Source organism: Pristiophorus japonicus, chromosome 3 (genome assembly GCF_044704955.1).
Source record: "Pristiophorus japonicus isolate sPriJap1 chromosome 3, sPriJap1.hap1, whole genome shotgun sequence".
NCBI lineage: Eukaryota > Metazoa > Chordata > Chondrichthyes > Pristiophoridae > Pristiophorus > Pristiophorus japonicus.
The window spans coordinates 216,970,011-216,995,776 of NC_091979.1; the positions used below are offsets into that span (position 1 = coordinate 216,970,011).

Below are 25,766 nucleotides of genomic sequence, written 5' to 3' on the forward strand. Positions count from 1 at the left end.
TTTATTTACTCTATCGAAACAGAGTGTGATTTTAAGCACCTCTATCAAATCTCCTCAGCCTTTTCTACTCCAAGGAGAACAATCCCAGTTTATGTAGTCTATCCATGTAACTGTAATCCCTCATCCCTGGAACCAATCCAATATATCTTTTTCCACCCTCTCCAAAGTCTTCATGTCCTTCCTAAAGTGCGGTGCCCAGAATTAGACACAATAAGTCCAGCTGGGACTGAAATAGCGTTTAATATTGGTTTAGCATAATGTCCTGGCTTTTGTACTGAAAAGGGAGGGTGGTGGTGGTGCATATAGGCACCAACGACATAGGTAAAAAAACAGGATGAGGTTCTACGAGTCGAATTTAGGGAGCTAGGAGCTAAATTAAAAAGTAGGACCTCAAAAGTAGTAAGCTCAGGATTGCTACCAGTGCCACGTGCTAGTCAGAGTAGGAATCGCAGGATAGCTCAGATGAATACGTGGCTTGAGGAGTGGTGCACAAGGGAGGGATTCAAATTCCTGGGACATTGGAACCAGTTCTGGGGGAGGTGGGACCAGTACAAATCGGACGGTCTGCATCTGGGCAGAACCAGAACCAATGTCCGCGGGGGAGTGTTTGCTAGTGCTGTTGGGGAGGAGTTAAACTATTATGGCAGGGGGATGGGAACCTATGCAGAGAGACAGAGGGAAATAAAATGGAGGCAGAAGCAAAAGATAGAAAGGAGAATAGTAAAAGTGGAGGGCAGAGAAACCCAAGGCAAAAAACAAAACGGGCCACACTACAGCAAAATTCTAAAGGGGCAAAGTGTGTTAAAAAGACAAGCCTGGAGGCTCTGTGCCTCAATGCGAGAAGTATTCGGAATAAGGTGGACGAATTAACTACGCAGATAGCAGTTAATGGATTCAATGTAATTGGCATCACGGAGACATGGCTCCAGGGTGACCAAGGCTGGGAATTCAACATCCAGGGATATTCAACATTTAGGAAGGATAGGCACAGAGGAAAAGGAGGCGGGGTGGCGTTGTTGGTTAAAGAAGAAATTAATGCAATAGTAAGGAGGGACATTAGCTTGGATGATGTGGAATAGGTGGAGCTGCAGAATTCCAAAGGGCAGAAAACGCTAGTGGGAGATGTGTTTTTAACCACCAAACAGTAGTAGTGAGGTTGGGGACAGCATCAAAGAAATAAGGGATGTGTGCAATAAAGGTACAGCAGTTATCATGGGCGACTTTAATCTACATATTGATTGGGCTAACCAAACTGGTAGCAATGCGGTGGAGGAGGATTTCCTGGAGTGTATTAGGGATGGTTTTCTAGACCAATATGTCGAGGAACCAATTAGAGAGCTGGCCATCCTAGACTGGGTGATATGTAATGAGAAGGGACTAATTAGCAATCTTGTTGTGTGAGGCCCCTTGGGGAAGAGTGACCATAATATGGTAGAATTCTTTATTAAGATAGAGTGACAGAGTTAATTCGGAAACTAGGGTCCTGAACTTAAGGAAAGGTAACTTTGACGGTATGAGGCGTGAATTGGCTAGAATAGACTGGCAAAGGATACTTAAAGGGTTGACGGTGGATAAGCAATGACAAACATTTAAAGATCACATGGATGAACATCAGCAATTGTACATCCCTGTTGGAGTAAAAATAAAACGGGGAAGGTGGCTCAACCGTGGCTAACAAGGAAAATTAAGGGTAGTGTTAAAACCAAGAGGCATATAAATTGGCTAGAAAAAGCAACAAACGTGAGGACGGAGAAATTTAGAATTCAACAAAGGAGGACTACGGGTTTAATTAAGAGGGAGAAAATAGAATACGAGAGGAAGCTTGCAGGGAACATAAAAACTGACTGCAAAAGCTTCTCTAAATATGTGGAGAGAAAAAGATTAGTAAAGACAAACGTAGGTCCCTTGCAGTCGGATTCAGGTGAATTTATAATGGCGAACAAAGAAATGGCAGACCAATTGAACAAATACTTCGGTTCTATCTTCACGAAGGAAGGCACAAATAACCTTCCGGATGTACTAGGGGACAATTGGTCTAGTGAGAAAGAGGAACTGAAGGATATCCTTATTAGGCGGGAAATTGCGTTAGGGAAATTGATGGGATTGAAGGCCGATAAATCCCTGGGGCCTGATAGCCTGCATCCCAGAGTACTTAAGAAAGTGGCCCTAGAAATAGTGGATGCATTGGTGATCATTTTCCAACAGTCTATCGACTCTGGATCAGTTCCTAGGGACTGGAGGGTAGCTAATGTAACATCACTTTTTAAAAAAAGGAGGGAGAGAGAAAACAGGTAATGATAGACCGGTTAGCCTGACATCAGTAGTGGGGAAAATGTTGGAATCAATCATTAAGGATGAAATAGCAGCGCATTTGGAAAGCAGTGACAGGATCGGTCCAAGTCAGCATAGATTTATGAAAGGGGAAATCATGCTCGATGAATCTTCTGGAATTTTTTGAGGATGCAACTAGCAGAGTGGACAAGGGAGAACCAGTGGATGTGGTGTATTTGGACTTTCAAAAGGCTTTTGACAAGGTCCCGCACAAGAGATTGGTGTGCAAAATCAAAGCACATGGTATTGGGGGTAATGTACTGACGTGAATAGAGAACTTGTTGGCAGATAGGAAGCAGAGAGTCGGGATAAACGGGTCCTTTTCAGAATGGCAGGCAGTGACTAGTGGAGTGCCGCAAGGCTCAGGGCTGGGGACCACAGCTCTTTACAATATACATTAACGATTTAGATGAAGGAATTGAGTGGAATATCTCCAAGTTTGCAGATGACACTAAACTGGGTGGCGGTGTGAGCTGTGAGGAGGACGCTAAGAGGCTGCAGGGTGACTTGGACAGGTTAGGTGAGTGGGCAAATGCATGGCAGATGCAGTATAATGTGGATAAATATGAGGTTATCCATTTTGGGGGCAAAAACACAAAGGTAGATTATCTGAATGGCAGCAGATTAGGAAAAGGGGAGGGGCAACGAGACCTGGGTGTCATGGTTCATCAGTCATTGAAAGTTGGCATGCAGGTACAGCAGGCGGTAAAGGCGGCAAATGGTATGTTGGCCTTCATAGCTAGGGGATTTGAGTATAGGAGCAGGGAGGTCTTACTGCAGTTGTACAGGGCCTTGGTGAGGCCTCACCTGGAATATTGTGTTCAGTTTTGGTCTCCCAATCTGAGGAAGGACGTTCTTGCTATTGAAGGAGTGCAGCGAAGGTTCACCAGACTGATTCCAGGGATGGCTGGACTGACATATGAGGAGAGACTGGATCAACTGGGCCTTTATTCATTGGAGTTTAGGAAGGATGAGCGGCTATCTCATAAAAACGTATAAGATTCTGACGGGACTGGACCTGAAGAATGTTCCCGATGTTGGGGAAGTCCGGAACCAGTGGACATAGTCTTAGGATAAGGGGTAGGCCATTTAGGACGGAGATGAGGTGAAACTTCTTCACTCAGAGTTGTTAACCTGTGGAATTCCCTGCCGCAGAGAGCTGTTGATGCCAGTTCATTGGATATTATCAAGAGGGAGTTAGATATGGCCCTTATGGCTAAAGAGACCAAGGGATATGGAGAAAAAGCAGGAAAGGGGTACTGAGGGAATGATCAGCCATGATCTTATTGAATGGCGGTGCAGGCTCGAAGGGTCAAATGGCCTACTCCTGCACCTATTTTCTATGTTTCTATGTACTCTATGCCTCTATTTATAAAACCCAGCATCCCATATGCTTTATTAACTGCTTTGTTAACTGGTTGTGCCACCTTCAAAGATTTGTGCATATTTGTGTTTTACCTTCGAGGGCTCTAGGGTAGAAAACACAAAGGCCTTACAGAAACTTTCATCTGGAGATTAAACGGATTAGGTAGAATCTCTTAGGCAGGACTACACTGATCTGCAGAAGGCACAGACCTGCTTGGCCGTAAAGCCTTTGCTCGTGCTCTAGGTGCAGATGATGAATACTTTGCAGAATGCACTGAGTACAGTCGTGTTGGGCCCATGGAAACATGGAGTAATTTTCAATTTGGGCACGAGGGGAAAGCTGGCAGTTGCTGTTAGCAATGGGAAGGAGAATCAGGCAGGGTGTATAATGGGCGACAGCGGATCTGCAACTGCCAGTCTTCCGCCTGCGCCCGTGAAAATTACCCCATTGTGTCTGGAGTACAGCCAACGAACTGAATGATGTTTTGAAATGTTAGGCTGATGCTCTCAGTTGTCTCAAGCATCACGGAGACATTTCAGTTCTCTGTACTTTCAACTTGTTGTTTACCTCCATCAGGATAAAATAGGTTAGGTAGACACCAATGAAGTTTTATGTGGCTGTCGTGAGGAGCGGGCTTGATGGGTCAAGTGGTCTTCTCATTGCATACTTCATCCTTTTGCATTCACAAATGCCAACGCACCTTGAATCCAACCTCAGAAGAGTACCCTATACCACTTGCTGTATAATTCTATTCGCCCATGCTATTTATAGGTTCTCAAACAATATTGGTAAATTAGTGATTGCTTCACTGAAATTTAGGGAATTTTGTTGAGCTCAACAAGTACTGGATTAAGACAGTTACAAAAAAAATTAATTCCTTCACTTTTTTCCTGTAACTGCCAGCTGTCATTCTCTCTGTATTACTTGTACTGGAGCACAGACCAGTGTTCCAACACACAGCACCATCTACTCCCGATGAGTACCTGTACAGAGTACTACTGACCTGTTCTGTACCTCCAGAATTTTCATAGCTGACTGCTCCTGTACACTGACTTGGAGTTTCTCAAGCTCCTCTGCCATCAGAGACTTGGCCATGGCAAGCTCAGCATCAAATTGCGCTTGGATTTTCTGGCGAATCACTACAATTTCCGGTAACTGCTCATTTGCCAGACTATTCTGGAGATGCTGCAGGTGGCTCTTTTCTCCTTTCAGCTGTGTCTCAAGTTTAGAAATTGTGGCACTCTGTTCTTCTTGAATCTGATTCATTTCTATATTTCTCTGGTCAAACTCCTGTTTCAGTGCTCGTCTCTCCCCCTCAAACTCATTGGTGAGCTTCTCACGTAAGGCTGAAAGTTTCTGTTCAGTGTTGGCTTGTAGCTCCTCTCTTAAAATCTTCAGTTCCCATTCTTTCTCCATTGCACATTCCCGCATTTTAGCCACAACTGCTTCCCTGTTGGCCTCAAGTTTATGATTTGTTTCTTCCAGTAACTGGGCTTTATCCTGCAGATAAGCACACCAAGAAATTACAAAATTATTTCTCGTACTTTTTGAGATGGGGAATTGAAACATACATTCAACCTTCACAAACTGCTGGAACAACATCAATGTACAAACTTTCATGGAGGCTGTTGAACGATAACTATTGTTTAAGTGTACTAAATGTACACTGCGGTTGAAGCAATGATGGAAATTATTTATTTACCACAGAAGTGGTCTTATTGATTCTTTGAAATAAGTTAATTCTCCACATACAAATTTCAGATTAATCCTGACATTCCCCTCTGGCATGGCTTGAATGTGTTTTAACTACAAATACTTTCATTTAATAGATTACTTTCATGTTTCAGTGCTCTTGCTTGCTTCTTAGATTGCACTGCGATCCTTCCATGCCAAGAACTAAAAGCTTGCCTCATATTAAGTTTGTTATACAACAGAGTGACAAAATATCACCTTGTACAATCTGGTGGGCCTTATTTAAGCTGACCCAATCAGGAGACGCTTTATTTGAACTCAGGTCCTGGAGATTTAAGGATAAGATGCAAACCCACCGCACAGCCCAAACTCAAGACAGTGTCCGAGGGGATATTTCTCCATGGGATAATAGCATACCCTAATTATGTGTGGATTTTAACTTCTCAGAGAAACAAGGAAGACTTCAACTAAGATAACTATAGATTTCTTTATAATAAAGGGACAAATTGGTGAAGGGGGGGAAACCAAAATTTACCTGGTTCAATTCCAATTTTATTTCCTTGTGCTGTTCAGTAAGCTCCATAATGGCCAGGGCATGATCTCTCTTCAAACATTCAATCTCCTCCTGCAGACAAACAATTCTCTCTCTTTCAGAGACCAGCTCAGCCAGTTTTGAAGTCTTCACCTCCTCCAACCTTCGGAGCCGCACTTCCATCTCTACCTCCACCTCCCGGGCAGTCTGCTGTGCACACTGGAGTCGTAACCTGGTAATCTCTAAAAAACACATTTTATGCATTTAACAAATCATTGCCCAAGAGTAAAACAATCATTTAATCCTTATAATTTTTAAGAAACATTAACTTGAACAAACGGGTATCAGAAAACATATGTTCATTGCCTAATTTAAGAAACACTTTGCAAATTACAACCAGGAACTAGGATAACAACAGTATGTATATAACTGCACAACGTCTGAAACAACTACTGGTGGTCAATACATTCTCTATTTTGATTCAGTTGCAGGAGATGTTCTCAGATTTTAAACAATCCACTATACAAGATCTGTACGTGCAACCTATGAAAACACTGCCCATCCAGAGGGGGTCCAACTGCCTGTAGTACATACATAACAGCATAAGAAATAGGAGCAAGAGTAGGCCATACTGCCCCTCGCTATTTAATACGAGCATGGCTGATTCGATCATGGATTCAGATCCATTTCCGTGCCTGCTCCCCATAACCTCTTATTCCCTTATCGGTTAAGAAATTGTCTATCTCTGTCTTTAATTTATTCAATGACCCAGCTTCCACAGCTCTGAGGCAACAAATTCCACAGATTTACAACCCTCAGAGAAGAAACTCCTCCTCATCTCAGTTTTAAATGGGCGGCCTCTTATTCTAAGATTATGCCCAGAGTTCTAGTCTCCCCTATCAGTGGAAACATCCTCTCTGCATCCACCTTGTCAAGCCCCCTCATAATCTTGTACGTTTTGATAAGATCAACTCTCATTCTTCTAAATTCCAATGAGTAGAGGCCCAACCTACTCAACCTTTCCTCATAAGACAATCCCCTCATCTCCAGAATCAACCTAGTGAACCATCTCTCTGAACTGCCTCCAAAGCAAGTATATCCTTTCGCAAATATGGAAACCAAAACTGCACGCAGTATTCTAGGTGTGGCATCACCAATAACCTATAATACTGTAGCAAGACTTCCCAGCTTTTATACTCCATCCTCTTTGCAATAAAAGCCAAGATTCCATTAGCCTTCCTGATCACTTGCTATACCTGCATACAAACCTTTTGTGATTCATGCACCAGGACCCCCAGGTCCCGCTGTACTGCAGCACTTGGCAATTTGTCTCCATTTAAATAATAGCTTGCTCTTCGATTTTTTCTGCCAAAGTGCATAACCTCACATCTTCCAACACTATAATGCATCTGCCAAATTTTTGCCCACTCACCTAGCCAGTCTATGTCCTTTTGAAGGATTTTTTTGTGTCCTCCTCACACAGTGATTTTGTATCGTCAGCAAACTTAGCTATGTTACACTCGGTCCCTTCTTCCAAGTCGTTAACATAGATTGTAAATAGTTGGGGTCCCAGCACTGATCCCTGCGGCACCCCACTAGTTAGTGATTGCCCACCCGAGAATGAACCATTTATCCCAACTCTCTGTTTTCTTTTTGTTAGCTAATCCTCTATCCATGCTAATATATTACCCCCAACCCAGTGAACTTTTATCTTGTGCAGTAACCTTTTATGTGGCACCTTGTCAAATGCCTTCTGGAAGTCCAAATACACCACATCCACTGGTTCCCCTTTATCCACCCTGTTCATTACATCCTCAAAGAATTCCAGCAAATTTGTCAAACATGACTTCCCTTTTCATAAAGCCATGCTGACTCTGCATGACACCTACAATTAAAATTCCCAATCAAATTGTTAGGCTTCATCATAACACAAGATTCAAGCTGACTGGTAATGGTGTGGAAATGCAGTATGGGTCAGCTCAGCACAATAAAATGAAACAGAAAGAAAGGGTAATTAACAGCTTCAAAGTTCCAGTGTTTGGGAGGGAGCGGCAAGAAGGAGAAAGAACAGATGAAATGAAACGACATGAGACAAAAGACAGTCAATAGGTCCATTCTGATATTAACAGCAGGGTAACACAGTGAAGTGAATCTGATCCTGAAGGAGCAACCCTGAGATCATAAGTTCAAATCACTCCATGGCAAGTTGTGAAACCAAATACAATACTGCCAGTAATTTGGTGGCACCAGAAAAAGAAATAACTATAAAAGCTGTTACTTTGTCTTTAAAACCCAAGTGGCAGAAACCTGCCACTCCCACCCATTTTGGCCTATGCCCGACTCCAGTTCCTCACACGTGATCGACTCAAGTGCTCTCTGAGATGGTCTAGCAAGCCACTCAATGGTAAAAACAGTAAGAAGTCCCTCCAGGCCTTGCCAGCATTACCGACATCTTGGAAGCAAATTTTAAAAAATTTACTTGTGCCACTTTTCGCATTGAATCAAATTTAAACAGTTACTTAGTCACATTATGCCTGTTCATTTCCAATAAGTTATATCTACCAGTATTTGCAAGATATTCACTGCGCTATAGTAACTGATCTATAATTGTTTGCAATTTTTCCGTGCACATCTCTGTTCAAATTGAGATTATCAAGAACAATTTATAATAGTGAAGTGTGCGCTGGGGATTAGTGCAGGTGCTACATGAATAACCTTGCATCCTGCACAATAAAATGGCTGACACCTTCTAGCCAAGGATACAAATGTAATATTGTGATTGTTCAAAGGATATGGTCACCATCAGGCATGCTACAGATGACGCACTTACTAACCAGTCACCATGCCCAGTGATAGGTACGAACATATAAAAATGTTGGATAGGAAAAGATCAACTGGTCCATCTAGCTTGTCCCATATAATCGTAATGTCCAACGCATGACAATTTCAGACATTCTCTACCCACCTGGAGCCATGTAATCTCTTGGGAGCGGCAAAAATCCTATGCCAATTAGGGAATAAAACCTGAAAATTCCTCTCCGACCTCTATCAAAATTAGTTCAGGAGACCACAGTGATCCTGACTTATATTACAGGGGCCCTACCTGTTATATGAGGTGATCACCACCCCAGCCAAAAACAGGTATAGCTCTATCGAAAATATATAGTAAATCAGCACTCACCTCACAAGCTGGCAATCTGTTCCACAAGTCCACTATTAATGGGAAAAAGAAACGCCTAACAGCTAATCTAATTATCCCTTTACGTAACTTAATGTGAACCCTGGTCCTGGCTAACTTTTCCAGTTGAAATTTGTCCACATCAACACAATCTAGTCCCTTCATTATTTTATAAACCTCAGGTTTTAGTGGTGCTTTGATTTGTTTGAGCAATCTGCATTTTTGAGCCATGCAAAGCAGCAAGCTCCAATATCTGAGTAAGCTATCCTTGCACCCATGTCTAAGTTGTCCCTGCTTGACTGCTGTAGGAGCTTCACTGTCTAGCCCATGTTTATGGACTACACCTTCAACTCTCGACACATTCAGCTTGGGAGTTGAATCCTACCAGTGAAGACAGTAGTTAATTGGAGGCATTGGGTGACACCCACGCATACACTAACCAACCTGTTCTCGGTAACCAGGCATGCTCCAAAACAAATTCTGGAAACATTGCTAAATGCCTCACATAGGCCAGTTCAAATTCTGTTAAATGATACCAAGTGAAAGCCACATAATGGTGCACATTGACTTAAAAATGCAAGTTATTACATGTGGCTTTGACTGGAAGCTATGCAATATATTAGATTCTGTCTATGTGAGGTGTTATGTTCCTAACACAGATGAGACTGCACACAGGGAGGTTAAAGTAACAGTGACCTCAGTCTTTAATAAGACACTCCAGAGTGAGGTACAGGCCTAAGGGGCCGGCTTATATACAGGGCTCCCAGGGGATGCGCTCCATGGCGGCGGAACATGGGAGTGCATGGTTTACAGATACACAACATCACTCCCCCCTCCCCAAAGTCAAAGTGAAAACGATTTACAAGGTGAGGCGGTCGGGAACCTTTCTTTCCCTGGTGGACCGCTCGGTACAAATGTCTGTTCTGGTGTGTTGGCTGTGCCCTCGCTGGGCTGGCATGTTGGGCCTGCAGCGCTCCTCGGTGAGCCTGGCCTGTTGGGCGTGGTGGGTTTGATTTCCTGGTCTGGCGTGGTGCAGTTGATCCTTTGGGTGTATGATGTGGGCTTGAAAAACGGTAGTGTCTGCTGTGGGTTGTTCAGGGCAGTCTGTGAACCGCAGCCTCGTTTGGTCCAGGTGCTTTCTGCAAATTTGTCCATTGTCTAGTTTGACTACAAACACCCTACTCCCTTCTTTAGCTGTCAGTGTGTCCGCGATCCACTTGGGACCATGTCCATAGTTTAGCACATACACAGGGTCATTCAGATCAATTTCCCGTGACACAATGGCGCGACCATCGTTTACATTTTGTTGCTGCCGCCTGCTCTCTACCTGATCATGCAGGTTGGGGTGAACCAGCAAGAGTCTGGTTTTAAGTGTCCTTTTCATGAGTAGCTCAGCCGGAGGCACCCCTTTGAGCGAGTGGGGTCTCGTGCTGTAGCTGAGCAGTACTCGGGGATAGGCGGGTTTGGAGTGAACCTTCTGTGACTTGTTTGAGGCTCTGTTTGATTGTTTGTACTTCCCGCTCTGCCTGCCCATTGGAGGCTGGTTTAAACGGGGCCGAGGTGACATGTTTGATCCCATTGCAGGTCATGAATTCTTTAAGTTCGGCACTGGTGAAACATGGCCCGTTGTTACTGACCAGTATGTCAGGCAGGCCGTGGGTGGCAAACATGGCCCTCAGGCTTTCAAATGGTGGCAGATTCCCGACATTATTTCATATTCAATCCATTTTGAAAAAGCATCCACCACCACCAGGAACATTTTACCGAGAAACGGGCCCGCATAGCCGACATGGATCCTTGACCATGGTCTGGAGGGCCAGGACCACAAACTTAGTGGTGCCTCTCTGGGCGCGTTGCTCAACTGAGCACACACGCTGCATTACCGTACACAGGACTAAGTCAGAGTCGATACCGGGCCACTACACGCGAGATCTGGCTATCGCTTTCATCATTACTGTATCCGGGTGTGTGCTGTGGAGATCCAAGATGAACGTCTCCCTGCCCTTTTTGGGTAGCACCACGCGGTTACCCCACAACAGGCAGTCTGCCTGAATGGACAGCTCGTCCTTTCGCCGCTGGAACGGCTTGATTTGCTCTTGCATTTCAACGGGGATGCTGGCCCAGCTCCCAGGCAGTACACAGTTTTTTTTAACTAGGGACAGCAGAGGATCTTGGCTGGTCCAAGTCCTAATCTGGCGGGCCGTGACAGGTGATTTATCATTTTCAAACACTTCCATGACCATCAACAAGTCTGCGGGCTGCGCCATCATCAACAAGTTTGCAGGCTGCGCCATTTCCACCCCCGTGGTGGGCAATGGTAGCCGACTGAGAGCATCCGCACAGTTCTCGGTGCCTGGCCTGTGGCGGATGGTATAGTTATACGCTGATAGTGTGAGTACCCACCTTTGTATGCGGGCTGAGGCATTAGTATTTATCCCCTTGTTTTCAGTGAACAGGGCTGAGGGGCTTGTGATCGGTTTCCAGCTCAAATTTGAGGCCAAACAGGTACTAATGCATTTTCTTTACCCCGAACACACACGCTAATGCTTCTTTCTCAATCATGCTGTAGGCCCTCTCGGCTTTAGACAAGCTCCTGGAGGCATAGGCGACAGGTGGCAACTTCCCCGCAATGTTAGCTTGTTGTAATAGACACCCAACTCCGCACGACGACACATCACATGTTAGCACGAGTCTTTTACACGGGTTATACAATACAAGCAGCTTGTTGGAGCATAAAATGTTTCTGGCTTTCTCAAAAGCAATTACTTGGTATTTTCCCCATACCCAGTTTTCACCTTTGCACAATAACACATGTAGGGGCTCTAAGAGGGTGCTTAACCCCTGTAGGAAGTTACCAAAATAGTTGGAGTCCCAGGAACGACCACAGCTCCATGACGTTCTGTGGCCTGGGCGCGGTCCTGATAGCCTCTGTCTTAGCGTCCGCCGCAATCTTTCTCCCCAAAAACTCCACTTCTGTTGCCATGAAGACGCATTTCGACCTCTTCAGCCGCACCCCTACGCGATCCAGTCGCTGAAAGACCTCCTCCAGGTTTTGTAGGTGCTCGACGATGTCCCAACCCTTGACCAATATATCGTCCTGAAAAACCACCGTGCATGGTATCGACTTGAGTAGGCTCTCCATGTTTCTCTGGAAGATCGCTGCAGCCAACCGAATTCCAAACTGCATCTGTTGTAGATGAACAGTCTCTTGTGCGTGTTGATGCAGGTGAGGCCCTTCGAAGACTCCTCCAGCTCCTGTGTCATATAGGCCGAAGTCAGGTCGAGCTTGGTGAATTGTCTTGCCTTCTGCCAGCGTCGTAAATAGGTCATCTGTCTTCGGTAGCGAGTATTGGTCCTGTAGCGAGAAACGGTTAATAGTTACTTTATAATCGCCGCAAATCCTGACCGTGCCATCACTTTTGAGTACTGGAACATTAAGGCTGGCCCACTCGCTGAATTCCACTGGGGAGATGATACCCTCGCGTTGCAGCCTGTCCAGCTCAATTTCCACTCTCTTCCTCATCATGTGAGGTACCGCTCACGCCTTGTGGTGAATGGGTCATGCCTCTGGGACCAAGTGGATCCACACCTTCGCCTCGGAAAAGTTTCCAATGCTTGGCTCAAAAAGGGAAGGAAATTTGTTAAGAACCTGGCTACATGAGGTCTCATCGACATGTGATAGCGTCGGATGTCATCCCAGTTCCAGCGGATTTTGCCCAGCCAGCTCCTTCCAAGCAGTGTGGGGCCATCGCCCGGAACAATCCAGAGTGACAGTTCGTAGGTGACCTTGACCATGGCGCTGCCCAGGAAAGTGATAAGCTCTTTGGTGTACGTTCTCAGTTTCGTGTGGATGCGGCTCAGGGCTGGTCTGAATGCCTTGTTGCACCACAGTCTCTCAAACATCTTTTTACTCATGATGGATTGGCTAGCGCCAGTGTCCAGTTCCATGGCTACGGGTAAGCCATTCAATTTTACATTTAGCATTATAGGTGGACATTTCGTCGAAAACGTGTGCACCCCGCCTCCTCTCTGAGGCTCGAAATTGCTTTGATCCACCATGGACTGATCTTCCTCTGCCACGTGGTGTTAGCAGGTTTTGCAGAGCTTGCAGCTCGTCTGCAAGCTCGTTGGAGGTGCCCCATTGTTCCACAGCTCTTGCAAACATACCCTTTGAAGCGGCATCAATAGGTTGAATGGAAGCCTCCACAATGCCACGGTGTGAATTATCTTGCATTCATCCTTTGTTGTGGACTCCGAGTCATCTGGGTCACCTGAGGCATGCTGGCAGTTGCAGATTCATGGTTTCTGCCCTGTACATTTCTGCTCGCAAACACAGTTCCAGTTAATTTATGAACATTGGTGGCACTTGTGTGCTGAGAGATTTGTTTGGTGTTATCACAGGTGGACATAAACACCTGTGCTATCGCAATGGCCTTACTGAGGGTCGGTGTCTCTACAGTCAAAAGTTTTCGTAGGATGGTCTCGTGGCCAATGCCCAGTACAAAAAGGTCTCTGAGCATCTGCTCCAGGTAGCCATCAAACTCACATTGTCCTGCAAGTCACCTTGGCTCAGCGACGTAGCTCGCCACTTCCTGACCTTCAGATCGCTGGCACGTGTAGAATCGATACCTCGCCATCAGCACGCTCTCCCTCGGGTTAAGATGCTCCCGAACCAGTGTACAGCTCCTCATACGACTTATCTGTGGGTTTCACCGGAGCCAGAAGATTCTTCATGAGGCTGTAGGTCGGTGCCCCGCAGACCGTGAGGAGGACCGCTCTCCTTTTTGCAGCGCTTCCTTCTCCGTCCAGCTCGTTGGCTACAAAGTACTGGTCTAGCCATTCAACATAGGCTTCCCAGTCCTCGCCCTCCGAGAACTTGCCCAGAATGCCCACAGTTTGCTGCATCTTTGCGTTGGATTTGTGTACTCGTCGCCAGTTATTGTGTTCCGAACACAGATGAGACTGCACACAGGGAGGTTAAAGTAATAGTGACCTCAGTCTTTATTAAGACACTCCAGAGTGAGCAACAAGGTTTCGGGGTCAGCTTATATACAGGGCTCCCAAGGGATGTTGGGATTCCTTGGGACTTCAGTGGATGAGCTCCCTGGTGGCGGAACATGGGAGTGCATGCTTTACAGATATACATGAGGAAGTAATGGTTTTTGAGAGTTTGTTACCTTTAAGATGCTCCTCAGAGAGTCGATGTTGTAACTGTTCTAATTCTAGGCAGTGTTTTGTTCTCAGCTCTTCACTTTCTGCCAAGTATATCTGTGATAGTTCTCTTTCAATCTTCTCCAGCTCCTCTTTGTGTATCAGAGAGGTGGCCATTTCTTGTTTGTGTTTCTCCTCGAGCTGCAGCCGAAGCATTTTTATTTCTTCCTGAAAAGAGAGAAAGAAACATGGTCACAACCTGGTAATGTGAAACATGTTAGCCAACTGCACGGACCTTTCTCTTCACTCTTTAGAAAATTCAAAACAACATTTTTACCAGAATGGTCTTCTTTAACAGGAACACATTCAAAATCCTGCAACCGTGTATTCAAAACGATTTTGAATCTGCTGTCATGGATCTGTACCAAATTCTTAATTCATCAACATAGGAACAGAAGTAGGCCATTTGGCACCTTGAGCCTGTTCCGCTATTCAATTAGATCAAGGTTGATCTGTATCTTAACTGCCAACTTGGTTCTGTAGCCCTCAATATCCTTACCTAATCAGAATTTATCAATCTCACTTTTGACATTTTCATAGAAACATAGAAATTAGGTGCAGGAGCAGGCCATTCGACCCATCGAGCCTCCATCGCCATTCAATAAGATCATTGCTGATCATGCAACCTCAGCACCCCTTTCCTGCTTTCTCTCCATACCCCTTGATCCCTTTGGCCATAAGGGCCATATCTAACTCCCTTTTGAATATATCTAACGAACTGGCCTCAACAACTTTCTGTGGTAGAAAATACCACAGGTTAACCACTCTGAGTAAAGAAGTTTCTCCTCATCTCGGTCCTACATGGCTTACCCCTTATTCTTAGACTGTGACCCCTGGTTCTGGAACTCTCCAGCAATGGGAACATTCTTCCTGCCTCTAACCTGTCCAATCCCGTCAGAATTGTATATGTTTCTATGAGATCCCCTCTCATTCTTCTAAACTCCAGTGGATACAAGCCCAGTTGATCCAGTCTCTCCTCATGTCAGTCCTGCCATCCCGGGAATCAGTCTGGTGAACCTTCGCTGCACTCCCTCAATAGCAAGAACATCCTTCCTCAGATTAGGAGACCAAAACTGAACACAATATTCCAGGTGCGGCCTCACCAAGGCCCTGTACAACTGCAGTAAGACCTCCCTGCTCCTATACTCAAATCCCCTAGCTATGAAGGCCAACATACCATTTGCCTTCTTCACCACCTGCTGCACCTGCATGCCAACTTTCAATGACTGATGTACCATGACACCCAGGTCTCGTTGCACCTACCCCTTTCCTAATCTGCCATCATTCAGATAATATTCTGTCTTCCTGTTTTTGCCACCAAAGTGGATAACCTCACATTTATCCACATTATACTGCATCTGCCATGCATTTGCCCACTCACCTAACCTGCCCAAGTCACCCTGCAACCTCTTAGCATCCTCCTCACAGCTCACACCGCCACTCAGCTTAGTGTCATCTACAAACTTGGAGATATTACATTCAATTCCTTCATCTAAATCATTGATTATATTGTAAATAGCTGGGGTCTCAGCACTGAACCCTGCGGCACCCCACTGGTCACTGCCCGCCATTCTGAAAAGGACCTGTTTATTCAGACACTCTGCTTCCTATCTGCCAACCAGTTTTCTATCCACGTTAATACATTAATATGCACATAGATTGGGCTAGCCAAACTGGAAGCAATACGGTGGAGGAGGATTTCCTGGAATGCATAAGGGATGGTTTTCTAGACCAATATGTCGAGGAACCAACTAGGGGGGAGGCCATCTTAGACTGGGTGTTGTGTAATGAGAGAGGATTAATTAGCAATCTCATTGTGCGAGGCCCCTTAGGGAAGAGTGACCATAATATGGTGGAATTCTGCATTAGGATGGAGAATGAAACAGTTAATTCAGAGACCATGGTCCAGAACTTAAAGAAGGGTAACTTTGAAGGTATGAGGCATGAATTGGCTAAGATAGATTGGCTAATGATACTGAAGGGGTTAACTGTGGATGGGCAATGGCAGACATTTAGAGACCGCATGGATGAATTACAACAATTGTACATTCCTGTCTGGCGTAAAAATAAAAAAGGGAAGGTGGCTCAACCGTGGCTATCTAGGGAAATCAGGGATAGTATTAAAGCCAAGGAAATGGCATACAAATTGGCCAGAAATAGCAGCGAACCTGGGGACTGGGAGAAATTTAGAACTCAGCAGAGGAGGACAAAGGGTTTGATTAGGGCAGGGAAAATGGAGTACGAGAAGAAGCTTGCAGGGAATATTAAGGCGGATTGCAAAAGTTTCTATAGGTATGTAAAGAGAAAAAGGTTAGTAACGACAAACGTAGGTCCCCTGCAGTCAGAATCAGGGGAAGTCATAACGGGGAACAAAGAAATGGCAGACCAATTGAACAAGTACTTTGGTTCAGTATTCACTAAGGAGGACACAAACAACCTTCCGGATATAAAAGTGGTCAGAGGGTCTATTAAGGAGGAGGAACTGAGGGAAATCTTTATTAGTCGGGAAATTGTGTTGGGGAAATTGATGGGATTGAAGGCCGATAAATCCCCAGGGCCTGATGGACTGCATCCCAGAGTACTTAAGGAGGTGGCCTTGGAAATAGCGGATGCATTGACAGTCATTTTCCAACATTCCATTGACTCTGGATCAGTTCCTATCGCGTGGAGGGTAGCCAATGTAACCCCACTTTTTAAAAAAAGGAGGGAGAGAGAAAGCAGGGAATTATAGACTGGTCAGCCTGACCTCAGTAGTGGGTAAAATGATGGAATCAATTAGTAAGGATGTCATAGCAGCGCATTTGGAAAATGGTGACATGATAGGTCCAAGTCAGCATGGATTTGTGAAAGGGAGATTATGCTTGACAAATCTTCTGGAATTTTTTGAGGATGTTTCCAATAAAGTGGACAAAGGAGTACCAGTTGATGTGGTATATTTGGACTTTCAGAAGGCTTTCGACAAGGTCCCACACAGGAGATTAATGTGCAAAGTTAAAGCACATGGGATTGGGGGTAGTGTGCTGACGTGGATTGAGAACTGGTTGTCAGACAGGAAGCAAAGAGTAGGAGTAAATGGGTACTTTTCGGAATGGCAGGCAGTGACTAGTGGGGTACCGCAGGGTTCTGTGCTGGGGCCCCAGCTGTTTATATTGTACATTAATGATTTAGACGAGGGGATTAAATGTAGTATCTCCAAATTTGCGGATGACACTAAGTTGGGTGGCAGTGTGAGCTGCGAGGAGGATGCTATGAGGCTACAGAGTGACTTGGATAGGTTAGGTGAGTGGGCAAATGCGTGGCAGATGAAGTATAATGTGGATAAATGTGAGGTTATCCACTTTGGTGGTAAAAACAGAGAGACAGACTATTATCTGAATGGTGACAGATTAGGAAAAGGGAAGATGCAACGAGACCTGGGTGTCACGGTACATCAGTCATTGAAGGTTGGCATGCAGGTACAGCAGGCGGTTAAGAAAGCAAATGGCATGTTGGCCTTCATAGCGAGGGGATTTGAGTACAGGGGCAGGGAGGTGTTGCTACAGTTGTACAGGGCCTTGGTGAGGCCACACCTGGAGTATTGTGTACAGTTTTGGTCTCCTAACTTGAGGAAGGACATTCTTGCTATTGAGGGAGTGCAGCGAAGATTCACCAGACTGATTCCCGGGATGGTGGGACTGACCTATCAAGAAAGACTGGATCAACTGGGCTTGTATTCACTGGAGTTCAGAAGAGTGAGAGGGGACCTCATAGAAACGTTTAAAATTCTGACGGGTTTGGACAGGTTGGATGCAGGAAGAATGTTCCCAATGTTGGGGAAGTCCAGAACCAGGGGTCACAGTCCAAGGATAAGGGGTAAGCCATTTAGGACCGAGATAAGGAGAAACTTCTTCACCCAGAGAGTGGTGAACCTGTGGAATTCTCTACCACAGGAAGTAGTTGAGGCCAATTCACTAAATATATTCAAAAGGGAGTTAGATGAAGTCCTTACTACTCGGGGGATCAAAGGGTATGGCGTGAAAGCAGGAAGTGGGTACTGAAGTTTCATGTTCAGCCATGAACTCATTGAATGGCGGTGCAGGCTAGAAGGGCTGAATGGCCTGCTCCTGCACCTATTTTCTATGTTTCTATTACCCCCAATACCATGTGTTTTAATTTTGCACACTAATCTCTTGTGTGGGATCTTGTCAAAAGCCTTTTGAAAGTCCAAATACACCACATCCACTGGTTCTCCTTTGTCCACTCTACTAGTTACATCCTCAAAAAATTCTAGAAGATTTGTGAAGCATGATTTCCCTTTCATAAATCCATGCTGACTTGGACCGATCCTGTCACTGCTTTCCAAATGCGCTACTATTTCATCTTTAATAATTGATTCCAACATTTTCCCCACCATCGATGTCAGGCTAACCGGTCTATAATTCCGTGTTTTCTCTCTCCCTCCTTTTTTAAAAAGTGGGGTTACATTAGCTACCCTCCAGTCCATAGGAACTGATCCAGAGTCACTAGAATGTTGGAAAATGATCACCAATGCATCCACTATTTCTAGGGCCACTTCCTTAAGTACTCTGGGATGCAGCCTATCAGGCCCTGGGGATTTATTGGCTTTTAATCCCATCAATTTCCCTAAGACAATTTCCTGACCTAATAAGGATTTCCTTCAGTTCCTCCTTTTCGCTAGACCCTCGAACCCCTATTATTTTCGGAAGGTTATTTGTGTCTTCCTTAGGTGAAGACAGATCCAAAGTATTTGTTTAATTGGTCTGCCATTTCTTTCTTCCCCATTATAAATTCACCTGGTTCTGACTGCAAAGGACCCACATTTGTCTTCACAAATCTTTTTCTCTTCACATATCTATAGAAGCTTTTGCAGTCAGTTTTTATGTTCCCTGCAAGTTTCCTCTCATACTCTGTTTTCCCCCCTCATAATTTGACCCTTTGTCCTCCTTTGCCGAATTCTAAATTTCTCCCAGTCCTCACGTTTTCTGCTTTTTCTGGCCAATTTATATGCCTCTTCCTTGGATTTAACACTATCCCTAATTTCCCTCGTTAGCCACGGTTGAGCCACCTTCCCCGTTTTATTTTTACACCAGACAAAGATGTACAATTGTTTAAGTTCATCCATGTGATCGATAAACGTCAACCCTTTAAGTATCATTTGCTAGTCTATCCTAGCTAATTCACACCTCATACCATCGAAGTTACCTTTCCTTAAGTTCAGGACCCGAGTCACTGAATTAACTGTGTCACTCTTCATCTTAATAAAAAATTCTACCATATTATGGTCACTCTTCCCCAGGGGGCCTCGCACAACAAGATGCTAATTGGTCCTCTCTCATTACACAACACCCAGTCTAGGATGGCCAGCCCTCTAGTTGGTTCCTCGACATATTGGTCCAGAAAGCCAACTGACCACCAGCCTCAACAGCTTTTTTTTTTTAAATGGCGGGGGGGGGGAAAGAGAGAAAGAGTTCCAGATTTCCACTAAACTGTGTGTGAATAAGTGCTTCCTGACATCACCAGCACATCATGGCTCTAATTTTAAGGTTATGTCCTCTTCTTCTGGACTACCCCACCAGAGGAAATAGTTTCTCTCTATCTACTGTATTAACTCCTTTGATCATCTTTTCCTTCTATATTCAAGGGAATACAACACTAGTCTATGCAACTTGTCCTCATAATTTAACCCTTTTAGCCCCAGTATCATTGTGGTGAATCTGCACTGTACCCTCTCCAAGGCCAATATATCCTTCCTGAAGTGCAGTGCCCAGAACTGAATGCAGTGCTCCAGACAGGGTCTAACCAGAGCTCTGTATCTGTAACATAACTTCCACACCTTTGTATTCCAGCCCTCGAGATAAAGGAAACCCTTTCATTAGCTGTTTTCATTCTTTTTTGTACCTATCCATTAGCATTTAGTGTTTTCTATACTTGGACCCCTAAATCTATCTGCTAATCAAAAATTCCTAGCTTCTCACCGTTTAGAAAGTACTCTAATCTATCTTTCTTGAGTGCAACTCTGTCCACTTGTTTTGGTTCCATATCCTTTTATACCCTTGTCCAATTAAAAAAAATCTATTGATCTCATATTTAAAATGATTAGTTCAGCTAGCATTTTCAGTTTCTACCACCCTGTGTGTTTCTCTACTGAATGGCCTGACTCTGATTTTAAAGTTATGTTGTCTTTTCCGAGACTCCCACACCAACGGTATATGTTTCTCTCTAGCTGCCCCATCAATTCCTTCCAAAATCTTAAAAAACACTTGAGCTTCTATACTCCAGGGAATACAAGCCTAGTTTATGTAATCTCACCTCATAACCTAACCCTTGGAGCCCTGGTAACATTCTGGTGAATCTGCGCTGCACTCCTTCCAAGACCAATATATACTTTCTAAGGTGCGGTGTCCAGAACTGTACACAATACTCCAGGTGTAGTCTAACCAGGTCTTTGTACAGCCCCTTTATATTCTAGCCTTCTAGTTATAAAGGCTAACATTTCATTATATTTTTTAATCAGCGAAATTTACAGCACACAAGGTGGCCATTTCGGCCCATCGTGTCCTCGCTGGCTAGCCTAATCACACTTTCCAGCTCTTGGTCCGCAGCCCTGTAGGTTATGGCACTTTAAGTGCACAGCCAAGTATTTTTTAAATGTGGTGAGGGTTTCTGCCTTTACCACCCTTTCAGACAGTGAGTTCCAGACCCCCACACCCTCTGGGTGAAAACATTTCCCCTCGTATCACTTCTAAACCTCCCCCCAATTACTTTAAATCTATGCCCCCTGGCTGTTGAGCCATCTGCAAAGGGAAACAGGTCCTTCCTATCCACTCTATCCAGGCCCCTCAATCAGGTCTCCCCTTAGCCACCTCTGTTCCAAAGAAAACAGACCCAGCATCTCCAATCTTTCCTCATAGCCAAAATTCTCCAGTCCAGGCAACATTCTTGTAAATCTCCTCTCCACCCTTTCCAGTGCATTACATCATTCCTGTAATGCCGTGACCAGTACTGCACACACTACTCCAGCTGCGGCCTAACCAGTGTTTTATACAGTTCAAGCATAACCTCCTTGCTCTTGTATTCCATGCCTTGACTAATAAAGGCAAGTATTCCATATGCCTTCTTAACCACCTTATCTACCTGGCCTGCTACCTTCAGGGATCTGTGGACCTGCACTTCAAGGTCCCTTTGTTCCTCTACACTTTTTATTGTCGTACCATTTAATGTGAATTCCCTTGCCTTGTTAGACCTCCCCAAATGCATTATTTCACACTTACCTGGATTGAATTCCATTTGCCACTGTTCTGCCAACCTGGCCAGTACATTGATATCTTCCTGCAGTCCACAGTTTTCTTCTTCATTATCAACCATACAGCCTATTTTAGTGTCATCTACAAACTTCTTAATCATACCCCCAACATTTAAGTCCAAATCATTGATATATACCACAAAAAGCAAGGGACCCAGCACTGAGCCCTGCGGAACCCCACTGGATACAACCTTCCAGTCACAAAAACACTCATCAACCATTACCCGACATTTTGTACCGGACGACTACATTTTAGTGATCTGTTTCTAGCTTTCCACCATTTATATGCATCATCTGATCAGCAATGTATGCCGAGCTGGCAGTGAGTATAGTACAGTATAATACAACTTGTCTTTTACTGACCAGGGCTGCATCTTCCAAGTACAATCTAATGGCCCCTGCTGTCATGTACACGTGTGGAAAAGTTCACACAGCTGTAATTGCCTTGTATCCAAACAGCCCGCTAAGACTCATTTTCAATACTTGGACATAAATAATGGCCACTTGGAGGGCTGCAGTCATCTGTGAAACAATACCATAGTGTAACACATCAATTTCAAGAGAGACAGAGGGAGACTGCAGTCGGGGGTAAAAATTACTCTGAGGGAAAGTAACAGGGTGCAATTGCTCCACCTGGAGTCTGTGGTTAATGGAACTAGACAATGGAAATCTTCATACCTTATTTATCACCTATCAATGGAAACAACATGGTCAGAATGCAAGACGCAGGGAAAGTTTCATGAGGAAGTGTCAACTAATGATCAAGAACACACCTAGGAATCCTGCCACAGTGCACTAAGGCACCAATCTAATATTCATGTAATGGTGCATAATAGGCTATTGCCAAGATTCACCAGACAATGAATCCAAGCCATACATCCACAGATAAATGGAAATTGGGTCCAGACACCGTCTCAAGGAAAGCCTAGGATGAGGGGAAGGCACTCCTCTCATCACCCAAGCATGTATCAGCTAACTGCAAATCAAGGAGTAAACCTGGGACCTTACTGATCTCTATGACTCAGCTACTCAGTGCATTAAATAGGGAGCTATCAGGGGAGCCTTGTAAAGATTACTTAGAAAAAGCACATCAAAATGTTTCCTTATGGAACTGTTGCAAGTTACCTTATATTGTTCCAGCTTTTGCGCCAACTCTTCCACAATCTGAATCCTGTGCTGGAAGTAATTCCTCTCAGTGAGATCAGAAAACGACAGCAAAGACAAACTGGCAAGAATAAAAATACAAAAACTTGAAAAGCACAGCATTGAAATATTCTATTAAATAATACAACACATCTCCTCAATCTAGTGATAAAAGTTATTAATCTTCTGGTTTCCTTCAAAGCATCAAACACAGCAATGTTCAAACAAATCACACCATTAACCTCAAACATCAGAGCAATGAGTGTTGCAGGCCAGCTTATTCAACAACGATTGAACAGAGCCTCCCAATCAAAGCATAAAGCATTGTAGTCTGGCTTAGTCTCTGAAAACAAGGCCAGAATGATGAGAAATCAGTACAACATGGATGTTGCGCTTCCCCTCTTCTCGCAAATTATCTATGGTAACATAGACTCAAGTTACTCTTCAATTAAATAAACTTGCCTGAGTCAGGTTGTGAGTTCAAGTCCCACTCTCGAGACCTGGGCACATAATCTGGGCTGGCACTCCAACGTTGTACTGAGGGAGTACTGCACTTTCGGAGGTGCTGTCTTTCGGCTAAGCTATTAAATCAAAGCTCTGTCTACCCCTTCAGGAGGATGCAAAATATCCCATGCACTATTTGAAGAACAGCAGGGGAGTTCTCCCTGGTGTCCTGTCCAATACTTACTCCACATTCAATCTTAGTAAAACAGATTATCTGATCATTATCTCATTGCTGTTTGTGGGTTGTATTCCCTAGAATTTAGAAGGTTACGAAAGAAAGAAAGAAACACTTGCAATTGTTTCGCGCCTTTCACTACCACCGGACATCTCAAAGCTAATGAAGTACTTTTGGAGTGTAGTCACTGTTGTAATGCAGCCAATTTGCGCACAGCAAGCTCCCACAAACAGCAATGTGATAATGACCAGATAATCTGTTTTTATGTTGATTGTAGGATAAATATTGGCCAGGACACCGGGGATAACTCCCTCCTCTTCTTTAAAATAATGGCATGGGATATTTTACATCCGCCCGAGAGAGCAGACGTCTCGGTTTAACGTCTCATCCGAAAGACACTCTCAGCACTGCACTGAGTGCGCTCAAATCTAATTATTTGGGACATCTTCAAAAGAAATATCATGATGGATGTTATAATTGAATTAGTCTCCCAACACTTGATTCCTCTTCATTGCAAAGACAGCTTTCAGAAGCAAACCTGTGCCTCTTATGAACCAAAGTTTTACTCCTTGTAACCCCTGTTGCTTATTTCAAATTATTGGTAGATTTGAGATAAATGTCTTTTGCTTAAGATTTAAATCAATAGATTTTTTTTTGCACAAAGAGTGACTCTCAAGTACAGAAATAGAGTGTGGTGAATGGGACAGTATGCCTTAGGGCTGACAACTCACACTTTTGCTGCTGGGTTGTACTGACAATAGTACAGAAAACTCTCAGTGTACGCCTGCTCTCTATCAGAGAAACACCATGCTGCCAGACCAGATACTTCAAGCTAAACCATGAATTGCAAGTCATAGTCATAGCAACAAAATATTCACAGAAGCAAGTTAAATCAGCAGACAACCCAAGACATAACTCAGTTACTTTTAACTATGAGACCAAAATAGAGCATTTCAAGAGTTGAATAGAGGGAAAGAGGGGGGGGGAAGAGAGAGAGAGAGAGAGAGAGAGAGAGAGAAGAGAGAGAAAGAGAGAGAAAGAGAGAGGGGAGAGAGAAAAGTAAAGAAAGATTTGCATTTATATAGTATCTTGCTTGACCACCGGATGTCCCAAAGTGCTTTTCAGCCAATGAAGTCCTTCTTGAATGTCGGAAACATGGCAATCAATTTGCTCAAAACATTCCCACAAGCAGCAATATGATAATGACCGAAGAATCTGTTTTAGTGAAGTTGATTGAGAGATAAATATTGGCCAGGACACTGGGGATAACCCACTTGATCTTCTTCACATTAGTGCCATGGAATCTTTTACATCCACCTGAGAGACCAGACAGGGCCTCAGTTTAACATCTCATCCGGAAGACAGCACCTTTGACAGTGCAGCGCTCCCTCAGCACTGCACTGGAGTGTCAGCCTACATTTTTGTGCTCAAGACTCTGGAGTGAAAGCACAAAACTAACCTGCATATTATTGGTGTTTAACCTCTTCTGCTCCCTACCTGCCAAGTATCACTGGCAGCGAGCCATTGCAGGCCGGGTACCCCTCATCCACCTTCCATTTACGACTAGACCTGGGTCATCCCTCCACTCAGCTACTCTCAAGGCAAGTTGTAGTATTATAATACCGTATTACACTGCCATTACCCCAATTCTCCTCGCATGAGTGTTCCCAATAATACCTGAAGAGCTGTTCCCTGCTTTCCTTCCCTTGTTCTGTCTCAGCAAAATCTGAAGCACCTAGTCCTAAATGAAGTACTGTACAAGCAAATTCTGAGCTCAAAACACCTCCCTTACCATTCCCACATAGTGCTGCTGGACACAAGCTCTGATGAATGCTGCCAGGCCCATGCCTCTGTGCTGTTACTGGCACCCAACCCCGTAATCCAAGGTTGTTTTCTTGTCAAATTCATGCAGAAATGAATAGTTATTCAAATTAAGTAAAAATAAAAAAGGGAAGGTGGCTCAACCGTGGCTATCAAGGGAAATCAGGGATAGTATTAAAGCCAAGGAAGTGGCATACAAATTGGCCAGAAATAGCAGCGAACCCGGGGACTGGGAGAAATTTAGAACTCAGCAGAGGAGGACAAAGGGTTTGATTAGGGCAGGGAAAATGGAGTACGAGAAGAAGCTTGCAGGGAACATTAAGACGGATTGCAAAAGTTTCTATAGATATGTAAAGAGAAAAAGGTTAGTAAAGACAAACGTAGGTCCCCTGCAGTCAGAATCAGGGGAAGTCATAACGGGGAACTAAGAAATGGCGGACCAATTGAACAAGTACTTTGGTTCGGTATTCACTGAGGAGGACACAAACAACCTTCCGGATATAAAAGGGG

At 44.3% G+C, this 25,766-nt stretch overlaps 1 protein-coding gene across 3 annotated transcripts in view; it reads right to left on the reverse strand.

Moving 5' to 3' along the window:
- The window catches only part of pcnt (pericentrin), a 308,639-nt gene that overhangs the window by 191,243 nt on the left and 91,630 nt on the right, over positions 1–25,766 (reverse strand). For all 3 annotated transcript variants that reach the window (XM_070876280.1, XM_070876279.1, XM_070876278.1), the window contains exons 11-14: positions 22,739–22,838; positions 14,277–14,478; positions 5,925–6,163; positions 4,701–5,197 (exon numbers count right to left, since the gene is read on the reverse strand). In XM_070876280.1, coding sequence (XP_070732381.1) covers positions 4,701–5,197; positions 5,925–6,163; positions 14,277–14,478; positions 22,739–22,838 — 1,038 coding nt within the window. The remainder of the gene's footprint in view (positions 1–4,700; positions 5,198–5,924; positions 6,164–14,276; positions 14,479–22,738; positions 22,839–25,766) is intronic.